Source organism: Symphalangus syndactylus, chromosome 3 (genome assembly GCF_028878055.3).
Source record: "Symphalangus syndactylus isolate Jambi chromosome 3, NHGRI_mSymSyn1-v2.1_pri, whole genome shotgun sequence".
NCBI lineage: Eukaryota > Metazoa > Chordata > Mammalia > Primates > Hylobatidae > Symphalangus > Symphalangus syndactylus.
Window position 1 is genome coordinate 140879877 of NC_072425.2, and position 14645 is coordinate 140894521.

At 36.2% G+C, this 14645-nt stretch overlaps 1 protein-coding gene across 1 annotated transcript; it reads right to left on the reverse strand.

The window, feature by feature from the left end:
* Positions 1–1834: 1834 nt before the first annotated feature.
* On the reverse strand, positions 1835–2776 carry LOC129478416 (olfactory receptor 6M1). Its single transcript, XM_055270010.1, has one exon. It carries the CDS (start codon positions 2774–2776, stop codon positions 1835–1837), a length of 942 nt encoding a protein of 313 aa, XP_055125985.1.
* Between the last annotated feature and the right edge of the window lie 11869 nt (positions 2777–14645).

A 14645-nucleotide genomic window follows, 5' to 3' on the forward strand; every position in this document is an offset into this window, starting at 1 on the left:
TTTGTATCATCAGCATCTCCCATTGAATTTTACACAGGGCCCTAAAAAAGATAAATAATATTCATTCAGCATTTCTATATCATACGACTGATATAAGTGCTTTTAGGTTAATCCTACTTTAGCCCCACACCATTGAGCTTCTCATTTTGTAGATAAGTAAGAAACTGAGATACAGAAAGTTTCGATAACTTGCCCAGGATCATAATTCAGGTGTGCTCAGCACATCTTCTATGAATAAATGCCTGACTGACTAATGAGTTCTGGGGAAAAATGACCATAGTGTATACGATGGTAATTAAACCATACAGTTAAACTAAAACTTATTTATTTATTTATTTTTTTAGAGCTGGAAAGAGCCAGAGAGATTTAAATCACAAAAGACTTAGGTGACCAAGAAAAGGACCAACAAATCTGGCCTTTAATACAACTGTTGGGAACTCGTTGTCTAGCAAGTCTTTATTTTATTGCCAAATGCCCATAAAAAGAAACCAAGGCAGCTATTTCTAGTGCTTCAGCAAAATAGAACAACTTATAACTGGAAGACCCTCAAAAACCTCCAGTTCAATAGGTCCACCCCTAAGAAACCCCTCCTGTATTCCTTTCTTTTTTTTCTTCTTCTGTTTTTTTTTTTTTTTTTTTTTTTTTTAGACAAAGTGTCACTGTGTCACCCAGGCTGGAGTGCAGCGGCATGATCTTGGCTCACAGCAACCTCAGCCTCCCAGGTTCAAGCAATTCTCATGCCTCAGCCTGTCGAGCAGCTGAGACTACAGGCACGCACCACCACACACAGCTGATTTTTGTATTTTTAGTAGAGACGGGGTTTCACCACGTTGGCCAGACTAGTCTTGAACTCCTGACCTCAAGTGATCTGCCCGCGTCAGCCTCCCAAAGTGCTGGCATTACAGGTGTGAGCCACTGCGCCCGGCCCTGTGTTCCTTTTCTCATCAAATATCTTTCTTTTTCACTCTGTATAGCCAGAGGCTTGGTATCTTCCTGAGTCATACCTCTTTTTCTCTCACTTCTCACATCATCTTTACTTGATCTGGCCAATAGAGGTTAAAACCAAGTCTCTAGAAATATTCAAGAGTGCCTAATAAGAAAATATTTTTTAACTACATGCCTTACTAAAAGTAGTGATATTTTATTTTCTATTATTTTATTTAAAAATGGAGAGAGACATTGAGGACTGGATAAGTTGTAGCATGGTCAAAATCTGTGGAAAATAAGTGAACTTAGCCAGGACTAGAATTGGAGATCTCTGAATCCCTGTTAGGTTTCTTTCATGGTATTTAAAAACAAAAACAAAAACAAAACAACAAAAAAGCGAGGTCTCACTGTACCATCCAGGCTGGAGTGTAGTGGCACAATCACAGCTCATTGCAGCCTCAACTTCCAGGGCTCAATGAATCCTCCAATCTTGGCCTTCCAAAATTTTGGGATTACAGGTGTGAGCCACTGCACCCAGCCTCCCTTCGTGGTATATGCAAGATACTTCATGGATTGGATTTTCCCCCAGACGTGGTCAGAATTTTCCCTCAGTTTGGCATGGTCATTGCTTATCCTGGGGCACCGTCTCAGTTTCTGGCACACCAAACACCACTATAGTCATGCAGAAAGAATGTGTTGAAGATAAGAAATGTGTGCCATCAGGGGAGGGCTGGGGGTTGGGGAGAGCATTAGGAAAAAGAACTAATGCGTGCTGGGCTTAATACTTGGGTGATGGATTGATAGGTGCAGCAAACCACCATGGCACACGTTTAACTATGTGACAAACCTGCACATCCTGCACATGTACCCTGGAACTAAAAAAAAAATTAAAATAATGTATTTAGTGTCAAGTTTTCCTTTGTATAAAGGTCATGATTCTGTTCACTGTCTCTCTCAACACTTCCTGTACCTTCTCATTCCTCAAGCTGTAGATAAAAGGGTTCAGGAGAGGGATCACCACTGTGATGAGGACAGTGGCCACCTTGTCACAATCCAGTGAGGAGTTCTGATTGGGTCTCACATACACAAAGATGTTGCTTCCGTAGGCAATGGAGACAACAGTGATGTGAGAAGCACAGGTAGAAAAAGCTTTCTGACAGCCCTGGGTGGAGGGGATACGCAGGATGGTAGAAATTATGTACACGTAGGACCCAGTAGTGAATGCCAGGGAGCTCAGGATGGCAAGGGCAGAGAGGAGAAAGTTTATCTTCTCAATGAGGTGCGTATTTATACAGGCCACCTGAAGAAGAGGGGCAATGTCACAGAAAAAATGATTAATTTCTTTCCTACAGTAAGGTAGCCTTGTCACTACAATGGTTGGAACCAACACAGACAGGAAGGCTCCCACCCAGCATCCCAGAACCAGCAGAAGGCAGGCCCTGCTGTTCATGATGACCGTGTAGTGCAGTGGGTCGCAGATAGCTACGTAGCGGTCAAAGGACATCACCGCCAAGAGGATAAACTCCACTGTCCCCAGAAAGAAGTAGAAATATGTTTGGATCATGCAACCAGCAAAAGATATGGTTTTCTTTTCTCCTAGGAGGCAGGCTAACAACTTTGGGGTAATGACAGTGGTGTATAAGATATCCAGAAAGGACAAATTACTGAGGAAGAAGTACATTGGAGTTTGCAGGCGATGATCATTCCATATCAGGGAGATGATGGTGATGTTTCCTGTTGCTGTTAATGTGCTAGTTAACACAAGAACCACGAAGAGAGATATTCGAATCTCCAGGAGAGCTGGGAAGGCAATTAGGGTGAATTCAGTCACAGTGCTCCAGTTTCCCATGACAACTACTATATGGTGGGCAGGGTTTCCCTGAAGAAACGAGAAAAGGAAAATCAGCTTAGGTAATTTTGTAAATATCTGTTAAGAATGTGTTGCAGAGAGTGGCTTATATTGGGAGATGTAGACCTGGCATGTAGTCCTCTATCTGCAAGTTAATTATTGTGCCACGTTGGGAAAGTCAAGATACTATTTAGGTACATGTTTGTTTGGTTTTTTTCTGTAAAATGATGCAATAAGGCTGGATAAAAAAACTCTAAACTTCCTTCTAGTTATAAAATTCTATTCCTTTTCATTAGATGAAATTTCTAATCTTTTCTATTCGTTTGGCTTCATTTTCTCAGCTAAAAATGTGCTAATGTACTGATGTATACTTAATCAGAATGCCCTTCTATTATTCTGGTTTACAGTTCCTGAGTGGCAAATCCTTTAGAAACGTGAAGTCTTTTCTATAACAAACTTTCTTTCACTTTGGTGGTTGTCATTTAATAAAGGTTGATTTCGTTTTTTCTACATTTGTAGATATCCAGAGTGTCCGAATTCTTAAAGTCTTTCCCTAGCATGTATAGATCTGTGAAAACAATCCAGAGATTATTAAAAGGAACAACAGCTCATGGTTCCTATTAATCATTTTAGATGACACCTCATAAAGAAATAATGAGTGTCTCGCCCTTAGATTATGCCTTGTGTCTAAAACTTACCTTCTACAAGTTCTACGAAGTATCTAATATATATCATCTATCCGGCTGATCGTTTGAGAGCACCATATATAGTGTGATAACATCAGAGAGGTACAAATTATATACAGGAAGGCAACACAGAGGTAATTCGCCTCACTTAATTTACTTTGTCAGCCGACATCTTGAAACTGTACTTCAAGATCATCTAGTTTGTTCTTTATCCCACTATGTGAGAAATGATTATTTTGCAGAGACCTCCCCATTTTAGGTAAAAACCAACCCACGCTTTAACTCTGACCTTGGTTCTTTATTTATCTAGATATCACTTAGCGCCTCCTTAATAAATCCTTAATAGATAAGTTAGCATCTCCTCCACTCTTTGCTACTGATCGTGGCCACCTCTTTTTCTTTTTCCAACCTCCCCCTGCACTTTCCTCCAAGATAAAAAAGTTTGCACTCTTATTTTATTTTTTCTTTTTGTTATTACAAGAAAGACATTTTTAGTGCACAGAATTAAAAAATGCAAGTGCAAAAAAGAAAATTATAATCCGTAATTAAACTTATTAGAGATACAGTGACATTTTGGTGTATATAGTTTTAGGCTATTTTAAAGTTCAAATTACACACCTGTGTATCTAAAATAAATCATACTAGCAGACTATTTTGCAATTAGCTTTTTTCCTTTTCCTTTCTCTTTTCTTTCTTTCTTCCTTTTTTTTTAAAACAATTCAGCATCTTTCCATGTCAATTCCTAGAAATCTTCACAATCATTTTTGAGAATTGTATAGTGTTTGATTCTATCAGTGGGACTGTGATATATTTAGCCAGTTGCTTAGTGCTGAAAATTTAGATGGTTTACATTTCTTGCTTGTATAAATAATGATCAAATAAATATTCTTCCACCTAAATTTTTTGTGCACTTGTCTTATTAATTCCCGAGAATCTTTTCCAATAAGATGGTAGGGACATGGATGAAACTGGAAAACATCATTCTCAGTAAACTATCGCAAGGACAAAAAACCAAACACCGCATGTTCTCACTCATAGGTGGGAATTGAACAATGAGAACTCATGGACACAGGAAGGGGAACTTCACGCTCCGGGGACTGTTGTGGGGTGGGGGGAGGGGGGAGGGACAGTATTAGGAGATACACCTAAGGCTAAATGACGAATTAATGGGTGCAGGAAATCAACATGGCACATGGATACATATGTAACAAACCTGCACATTGTGCACATGTACCCTAAAACCCTAAAGTATAATAAAAAAAAAAAAAAACAAAAAAAACAAAAAAAAAAAAAAAAAAAAAAAAAAGATGTTTGCCCTCACTATTTGTTACTCAGTACAAAAACCCAAGAAAGATTCGTTCTTATAATATTAGATTTTACTTTACTAGAGCAGTTGATAATGTAAAATCACTTACCAGTCTCTTTCATGGGTTCTTAGTCTGAGGGAATAGTTCTATATCATAGCTGGGCTGGGGTAGCTGATGCCTCAATAGTGTAGAAATATTGTGCTCTTTTTTGTGTGTAATCTTATTTTACACTCTGAACTTCAGTTTTCTCATCTTAGAATGCTGGGCTGCACATTTAAAAGGTCCATTAAAGTCTTAGAGTCCTGCTATCAGCACTTTTTGACTCCCTGACCCACCTCAAAGAGTGTAACTTCTTTTATTCTCCAGTAAATAAACTCCTAAATGATTTGCTAAGTTACTGCATAAAAATGGCTAATCATGAATACATATACTAATGTAATAGCATGGGAAATTACATGTGAACTTTCTATACAAGGTATTTTGTTATCTGTTTTTTTGTGTGTCTTGTATTATTATTTCTGTGAGGTTGTTCAGCAGGCAAATTATACTTTACAATATTTTTTGGTTTTCAATGATAATAGATAATATTTATTGAGTTTTTGGTAGTTGCCAGACATGATCGAAAGCAGTTTACTCTTAATTTTCATTATAACCTGTGAGATAAGCACTACCTTTATTCCTATTTTTTTATTTTACTTTAAGTATATTTTACATTTTAAGACTCAAGTATTATTTAGATTAATGTGAGATAGTTTAAAGAATTGGGTTCCAATCCTAGTTTTTACCACTTGCAGCTCTTTTTTATTGAATTAAATTCTTCACCTCTGAGTCATAGTTTCTTTTTCAGAGAAATAAAGATAATTCTAATGTTCAAAATGACCTGCCATGAGGTTTAAATTAAATCATATACGTGACAATACCTAATAGATTCTTGCTAAAAATTGATTCTTTTAAGAAAGGAGATGAACAATTAACACTAATTGTTTCTTATCTGAATTAATAACAATAAGTTGTGAAAAGACTAATTTTTAACTGAGGCATATTTCTAATGCATACTTAACCTGAATCATTCCAGATTGGCGTCTGACTCCGTTCATTAAGAATATTGAAAGATTAGAGCGACTATACACAGAAAAGTAAATTTAACAAAAGTTCTATTAGTAAATAAACATATGCAAAAAAGTATACTTACATTGCATCAATTATATAATGTAAACTTTTCCTGTTTTGTATGTGCAGACATAGGAAGAGGCTCAAACTTTATCATATATAAATGTATGAATTAATTCATAGCATTGTATTTTGTACTTTGAATTTATTATTATTTTTGCTAATTCTATTTCTAATTCATAGAAATATCTCTCAAAGATGAAATAACCCTTACTAGGCCGCTGACCATCCAACCCCATAATGAATCCTTCTGATTAGCACTCTCACCACATATGCAGCCAGCCCTTGCTTGGATGACTTCAGTGATTAGTAAATTACTATCTTGCTTTACCACTGGCTGGATGAAAAACCCTTTATCTTGAGTGGAAAACTCTGTTATGTAACTTCTAAATACATGTTCCTGTACTGATTTTATGGATCAAATACCTTTTCGCCATGACAGCCCTTCAAACACCTTTATGTTCTAGATATCCTCCTTGCCCTACATTCCAGTGAATTCAGCACAACACAAATTCTGGAGTCTGTTTTTGCAGATAAAGAAGGTAATACCTGTGGTAAGTGGCCTTAAAACCTAAAAGAGTAGATCTTCCTCAACTTCTATTTATGGGAGGCTGAAGCAGGAGGATTGCTTGAGGCCAGGAGTTTGATATCAGCCTGGGCAGCATAGCAAGACCCCATCTCTACAAATATTTTGAAAAAACTAGCCAGGTATGGTGGTGAGCATCTGTGGTCCTAGTTACTCTGGAGATGGTGGTGGCAGGATTGCTTGAGCCCAGCAGTTCCAGGTTGTAGTGAGTTATGACCATGGCGTTGCACTCCAGCTTGGGCAACACAGCGAGACCTTGTCTCTAAAATCAATCGATTAATCAATCAAAAACTATTAAGTCTTAATTCTCAGGTATTTTTCCCCATTCAGAGTGACTATATTTTATCTCTGCTTAATTTTCAATTATTTCAGTTATTCAGTAACTGAGTTTTTTGAATATAGAATTTCATACAAGCAACCCATCTAGATGTGGCTAAATGGATTCCTTCTTAAGCATACTTACCAAGTGATGGCTCAGTGAAGGGAACCCGGTAAAGTTTTTGGTATTTCATTTTACCTTCATGACTTAGACTATCCTTCCATTGAAGCTTTTACTAAATGATCTTGAATGTTATACATGTTTAAGGTGACTTGAATTTTTTTTTTAACTACTTCTTTCCTTTTCTCAATAGAGTAAAGCTTCCTTTCCTTTCTTCTGTCAGTTTTTGTTAAGTAAGTGGATGAATTATGTTTTTTCATGGGTTTATTTGCCTTAGAGATTTAGATGAGAACAGCTCTTGGGGATATGGGTCAAAAGAAGTTAATTAATATTGTTATAAAAGAATGTTGGTTCTGAACTTCCTAATCTCAAAGTTTTAGACTGTCTACAAATAGAGCAGTTAGGGGTTCCTTGGGGATTTTCCCAGACATTTTGCTTCTTCCATTTAAAGAGAAAAGAATACGTTAAAAATAATCTATAAGGAAGCCAAAAGCATGGAACACTTTTCATCCTTCTTAAGTTTATTGATATAATCGGAAATATTCCACAACAGTAAATGTTCTAGAGTTTCAGATACTATGTACTACCTCTCTCTATGTTAGCATAATTTTTTAAAAAGTTCCAGATGAAAATAGAGTCATAGTAAATTCCATGATGTTTTTCCTCCCTGTCCTTTCCCTGTTGAAAAAGATGAGTCGTTGTGTAATAATCATATCATGCCATTATCAAAACACCTCGTGTACCCCATAAATATATATACCTACTATGTACCCATAAAAATTAAAAATAGAAAAATTATAAAAAGATGGGCTCTTGTACAGAACTCAGCCTAGTACAACTCTGTCCTTCCATGCTCTTGACCTATCTCTTATGGCTACAAGCTTTCCATAAATTTCCACTGTATTCTCTGATTTTTTTTATGAAAATTCTTTCAAACATTTTTTACTTAACTAAAAAACCCTCTTTTTTTTTTTTTTTTTTTTTTTTTTAACCTTAACAGTAACCTGACTTTCACTTGAGGACACTGGTTCCACTGAGTTGAACGCACATCCTTCTTTCCATGTACAAGAGCGATAGATATACATAGCTGCAGGGACATTATAACAATATAACAATATTATGTGGTTTTATATTTATATCAATTATATATATGTAATATGCTACATGACATACATAAGTGTACAATGTGTTTATACTTACATGTAAATTTGTTATATAAATATATAGTATATTTATACTATAGTATTTTATAATATAATAATTTTGTTTTGTTGTTTTGATCCCAATTTCTGCTTTCAATGAGAAATTTCTCTGGTTTCTGATGAAACTCCTCTGAGGCTCATAGCATACAATCTTTTTTATTTTTATAGTATACAATCTTATAAATTTTCTTTGGTTCCACCATTTATTGCCTAAGTTTCAAGAAATAAGCAAATAACTGCTATAGAGCCTTCAAGTAAGACAATTATGGAAGTCATTTTTTAATTGACTCAGCGGTTCATGTGAACAGCTTTCGTCAGCTGTTTTGATTTGCTTTTGTTGATATTCAACCTAAAACTTGAATATCTTTTTTTAAAAATAATCTCAACTTTTATTTTAGATTTTGGGGTACATATACAGGTTTGTTCCATGGGTATGTTGTGCAATGCTGAGGTTTGGGGTATGGATGATTCCCTCACTTGGGTAATGGGCGTAGTACCCAATAGGCAGTTTTCCAGCCCACACACCCCTCCCTCCTTTCCCCCTAGTAGTTCCCAGTGTCTATTATTCCTATCTTTATGTCCACATGTACCCAATGTTTAGCTCCCACTTATAAGTGAACACATGTGGTATTTGGTTTTCTGCTCCTGTGCTAATTCACTTAGGATAATGGCCTCCAGCTACATCCATGTTGCTGTAAAGGATATGATTTCATTCTTTCTCACGGCCATGTAGTATTCCATGGTGTATATGTACCACATTTTCTTTATTCCACCATTGATGGGCATCTAGGTTGATATGTCTTTTGCTATTGTGAATAGTGCTGCAATGAACATATGTGTGCATGTGTCTTTATGGTAGAACAATTTTATATTCCTTTAGGCATATATTCAGTAATGAGATTGCTGGGTCATATGGTAGTTTTAAGTTCTTTGAGAGTCATATGGTAGTTTTAAGTTCTTTTAGAAGTCTCCAAACTGCTTTCCACAATGGCTGAACTAATTTACATCTCATCTTTCCTTTTCTCTGCAGCCTTGCTGGCATGTGTTATTTTTTATTCTTTTAACTTTTATTTTAGGTTCATGGGTACATGTGTAGGCTTGTTGTATAGGTAAATTATATGTCATGGGGATTTCGTGTACAGATAATTTTGTCACCCAGGTATTATAAATAGTACACAATAAGTAGTGTTTCCATCCTCACCCCCCCCCCCCCACACACTCCAATCTCAAGTAGGCCTCTGTGTCTGTTGCCCCCTTCTTTGTGGCCATATATACTCAAAGTTTAGCTCCCACTCATAAGTAAGAACATGCAATATTTGGTTTTCTGTTCCTGTATTAACTCCTTAGGATGATGGCCTCCAGCTGCATTCACGTTGCTGAAAATGACATGGTCTCATCTTTTTTTAAAGTTGCATAGTATTCTATTATGTATATGTACCACATGTTTTAATCCAGTCTACAGTTGATGGGCATTTGGGCTGATTCCATGTCTTTGCTATTGTGAATAGTGCTGCAGTGAACATACTTGTTCATGTGTCTTTATGGTAGAATGATTTATATTCCTTTGGGTATATACCCCGTAATGGGATTTCTGGGTTAAATGGCAATTCTATTCTTTGAGAAATCTCCAAACTGCTTTCCACAATGATTGAACTAATGTATACTCCCACCAGAGGTGTGTAATCATTCCCTTTTCTCAACGACCTCTCCAGACTCTGTTATTTCTTGCCTTTTTAGTAATAGCCATTCTGACTGATATGAGATGGTATCTTACTATGGTTTTGATTTGTATTTCTCTAATGGTTAGTAATGTTGAGCATTTTTTCATGTTTGTTGGTCACTTGTGTGTTTTATTTTGAAAAGTGCCTGTTCATGTCTTTTAGTTATTTTTTTAATGGGTTGTTTGTTTTTTGCTTGTAAATTTGTTTAGTTTCCTTATTGATGGTACATATTAGATCTTTGTTGGATGCATAGTTTGCAAATATTTTCTCCCATTCTGTAGGATGCCTGTTTACTCTGTTGATAGTTTCTTTTGCTGTGCAGAATCTCTTTAGTTTAATTAGGTCCCACTTGTCAATTTTTGTTTTGTTGCTATTTCTTTTGAGGACTTAACACAAATTCTTTGTCAAGGCTGTTGTCAAGAAGGGCATTTCATAGGTTTTCTTTGAGGAATTTTATAATTTGAGTTCTTACATTTAAATCTTTAAAAAATTTGAATATCTTAATCTTACTTCCAATGATTATTTCCTCTTAAGTCATCAACTCCATTATTATAAATTAGATCTTGCCATTACATATAACTAATCTCTGAAATGTCAAACTCTAGGGTATCAATTTTGAACTATATTCCTCTAATTAAACAACTGTTTCTATGCACTTATTTCATGGCTTCATCCAGATCTCCAGCTGATAAATTCCCCCACTTTCTAGCAACCTTTCTGCATATATATATATATATATATATATATACATATACACACACATATACATATAGATAGATCGATATTTTAGAAAACTACATATATACATACATATGAAACAATTTTTTCTTTCAGTATTTTAAAGATGTTACTTCACTATCTTTTGGTTTGCACTGCTTCTCACAGGAAATCTGCTGTTTATCTTTGTTTCTTAGTATGTAATATATCAATTTTTTTGGTGCTTTAAGATCTTCTCTTTATCAACGGTTTTCAGAAATTTGATTATCATGTGGTTTGGTGTAGTTTTATCCATGTCTGTTTTGCTTGGGGGTTTGTTGAGCTTCTTGAACCTTTGAGATTATAATTTTTATCAAATTTGGAAAATTTTTGGTCACTATTTTTTCAGATTTTTTCCATTCTCATTTTACTTCAGTGACTCTAAGTGGGATTTGCTTGAAGTTGTACCACATTTCACTGATATTCTGGGGTTTTTTTTGTTTTTATCTTTTCTCCTTTAGGTATTGTTTTTATTGGTATGTGTTCAAGTTCGTTACATTTTTCTCCTACAATGCCCAGTCTGTCAATAATTTTATCCTGTGTAGTTTTTCATCTCAGACATTGTACTTTTCATCTCTACTTAACAACAAATGGAATGTAGACATAGTAACAGTCTTAATGTCTTTGGTAATTCTATTGTCTCTGTCATTTCTGGATCAATTTCAGTTGATTGACTTGTGGGTTTGTTTTCCTGCTTCTTTATATATCTGTTAATTTTTTGATTGGATACGAAATGCTGTGAAATTTGCCTTCTTGGGTGCAGGATATTTTTGTACTTCTAAAAACGTTCTTAAGCTCTTTTCTGGGGTGTAGTTCAGTTGCTTGGAGACAGTTTGATTATTTTGGATCTTGTTTTGAGTCTTTGAATAAGTTAAAGTACTCTTAGAAGACTATCACATCACAAACACCTAATAAGAATGAGCAGAGAGAGACACACAGAGAGATTGTTGTTGTGGAATGAGCACTTCCACAAGTGGAAGCTGACACAAAAATGAGAGCCTATAGGAACTACACATCCCCCAATGTCACTTCAAGCGACATTGTACAATGACATTAAGGGGACCTACATTGTAAGCCTTAAGATTTTAGGTGCTACACTGACATCTCTAAGCTCCACAGGGCCTAACTCTGAGTTCCCCTGCTTTCACCACATATGCCTCCACCCTGCAGCAGGAAAGGCTCCCTACTTGGCCATTTTTCCTATCAGTCAGGCCAGCTGCACCCCACTCAGTATTCAACCTAACAGGCTTCCATCTCCTGCCAGCCCAGCAGCTGTTCACTCTGCCGCGAATGCCACCGCTGTGTCGCCCTGCTTGGCATGCAGAGTCCTCCTCTCTCAGCTGTGAATATATGTGACTAATAAACTACTCTCAACTTTATCTGTCCGTCACTGAGTATCATGTATTTGGCCATCTCTAGAATCATGGGGCAGAACAACCTCCCTCACCAATGGGGTGAAGAGGAGTGCCACATTTCAATCGTGTATGTGTACGTGTATGGGGTACCCAGAAGTAGTCTAAGTTGAGAAGGAGTTTAGAGGAATTCTGATGATAAAATACCTAAGAAATACTGAATTAGAATAGTGGTAAATTAGATAGGATGGCATCAAGTGACTGCCTGTAAGTAATAATTGCCATTTAAACACTTTGTCTTCTCCATACTTACTTTGTTAGATATCCTAGCTGCCAAAACCCAGACAAATTCCTCATTCTTAACTATTTATGACCACAAGACACTTTACTTTTAGGGAGCCCCGTATAATGGAGATAAAATGTGAGAGGGTTAGTCTGGGGTTCAGCGCAAACCTTTTTCATCCATTGGCAAGCCAAGGATGTTATTTTATAATGAATACATTGGACTTTAACAAACATTTTCACTAGTATTTTCCTAATCTTTCCTCTCTCACCTCCACAAATAATCTTGGTGTCTTATATTAAGTGTATTATAACCTGTTATTCTCTATGTTATATTTATAGATACTCTCTTCCAACATTGAATGTGTTTAATGACTGTTGACTGAATGGAAAGCCAGACACTATAGGGGAAATGATATTAAATTCTCAGACAGAATGACAGGTACCAGTTCTGACTCTCTTACTAACTAGATTTTAAAAAATTCTACTTCACATGGACCTCAGTTTTCTCATCTGTAAAATGAAATGTTTAAGTAAGATACTCTGTAAAGCCCCTTCTGCCTCAAATCTTTGATTTTATGTCTTTGTCTATGAGGGATATTCCCAAAATTACCTTTACTGCAATTTTTACAACAAAGAGAAACAGCATTGTATAGTAATTAAGAGCATGGGTTTTGAAGTCAGATAGTTCTTGGTTTGACTCCACTTAACACCTGAGTGACTTTGGGACAGTTAACATCTCAACTCCTCAGTTGTCTCATCCATCACATGGGGATAATATGAACGCCATAGAATTATCCTAAAAGTGAAATAAGATGAAGCATGTGAGGCCTTTAGCAGGTTTCCTGACACATGGTAAGTGCTAAGTATCTGAGTTACCGATGACTGGGGCTAAAGGTCATCAACTTTCTAAGCATTTGTGCTTGAAAGACAATGTTTAATGTATTCTCATAAATAGGAATGCTTTGCTTCTGAAACATTTGTCTAGGATAGACTGCTGATGGGTTTGTAATTGGAGTTATAGTAGGCCTTTATCTCTATAGATTTACGGAGAAATAAGTTTCTGTCTAGAATTAAAGTTCTTAATTTGTGTTTATAGATCTCTCATACATATTAAAGGAGTCTGTGAACTTGTACTTGCATGAAAAAATTTGAATTTATGAATATTTGTGTTTTTTTCTAGAGGATAATTTATCTCAATGGGGCTTATGTAATTTTATTTCTGATGCTGCTATTGTTTTAGTTATCTTGCTCATATTTTGTGTTCTAACTCTTCATGTTTTGTTTCTTGAGACAGGGTCTTGCTCTGTCACCCAAACTGGAGTGCAGTGGTGTGATTATGGCTCACTGCAGCCTTGACCTCCCAGGCTCGAGCAATCCTCCCAACTCAGCTTCCTGAGTAGCTGGGACTACAGGTATGCACCACCATGCCTAGGTAGTTTTTAAATTTTTTTGTAGAGATTGGGGTCGGGGGGGCTTCTCGCTATGTTGCCCAGGCTGGCCTCAAACTCCTGGGCTCAAGCAGTACTTTCACCTTGGCCTCCTACAGTGCTGGGACTACAGACGTGAGCTACAACAACTGGCTGTGTGCTAACTCTTTAATTAAAAAACCGAGGCACGGCATTTTGAATACTTAAATTTTCTAGCCTCATTTTATCATATTGCCATTTATAGACTCAGGAAAGCCAGAGAAGGGTGAATATAGAAATAGGTACCTTGGGAAGAAGGTAAAAAGAGCAAAAGTGAAATAGAATCTAGAAGACTAGAGTCTATAGAGGTAATTACACATAATACTGCTATAAAAAATTATGAATCGTCAGGAAATAATATGACTTCTGAGGAACTTTGCAGCTTATGTCATGCTGTTTTATCTGTGAATGTGCTGCCAGCCTTATTGTAACTTAAGAAGTTTCAATATGCAAAATAACTTAATTTTTTAGTTACATTAAGAATTCCAGGGAAGCCTGAAATTTTATGTGCTGCTTTGACATAGTTCATTTTATGTATTTATCCACTTATTGTTTCTTCATTCATTCTTTCATTCATTCATTGAATTCCTTTTCCATGCCAGATGTTTTAAGGACTTTCTCTCTGGTATCTTCTTCCTATAGACATTTGACTTCTATGTCTCCTTAAATACACAACTATCCTTGATTTAATTTTTCTTCTGGCTTTGTGAGATGGACTACATAGGTAGGCAGGTAGGTAGGTAGATAGATAGATAAAACTTCTATCAGAAAGCTCTTCAACCTCCTAATTAAACGATGTTTGAATAATATATAAAATTTTAGGAACAGTCTCACAACTCTTTCTTGAGTTATAGGCAAAGATCATGTCTGATTTAGGATGCATCTTGCCTTAGACCAGA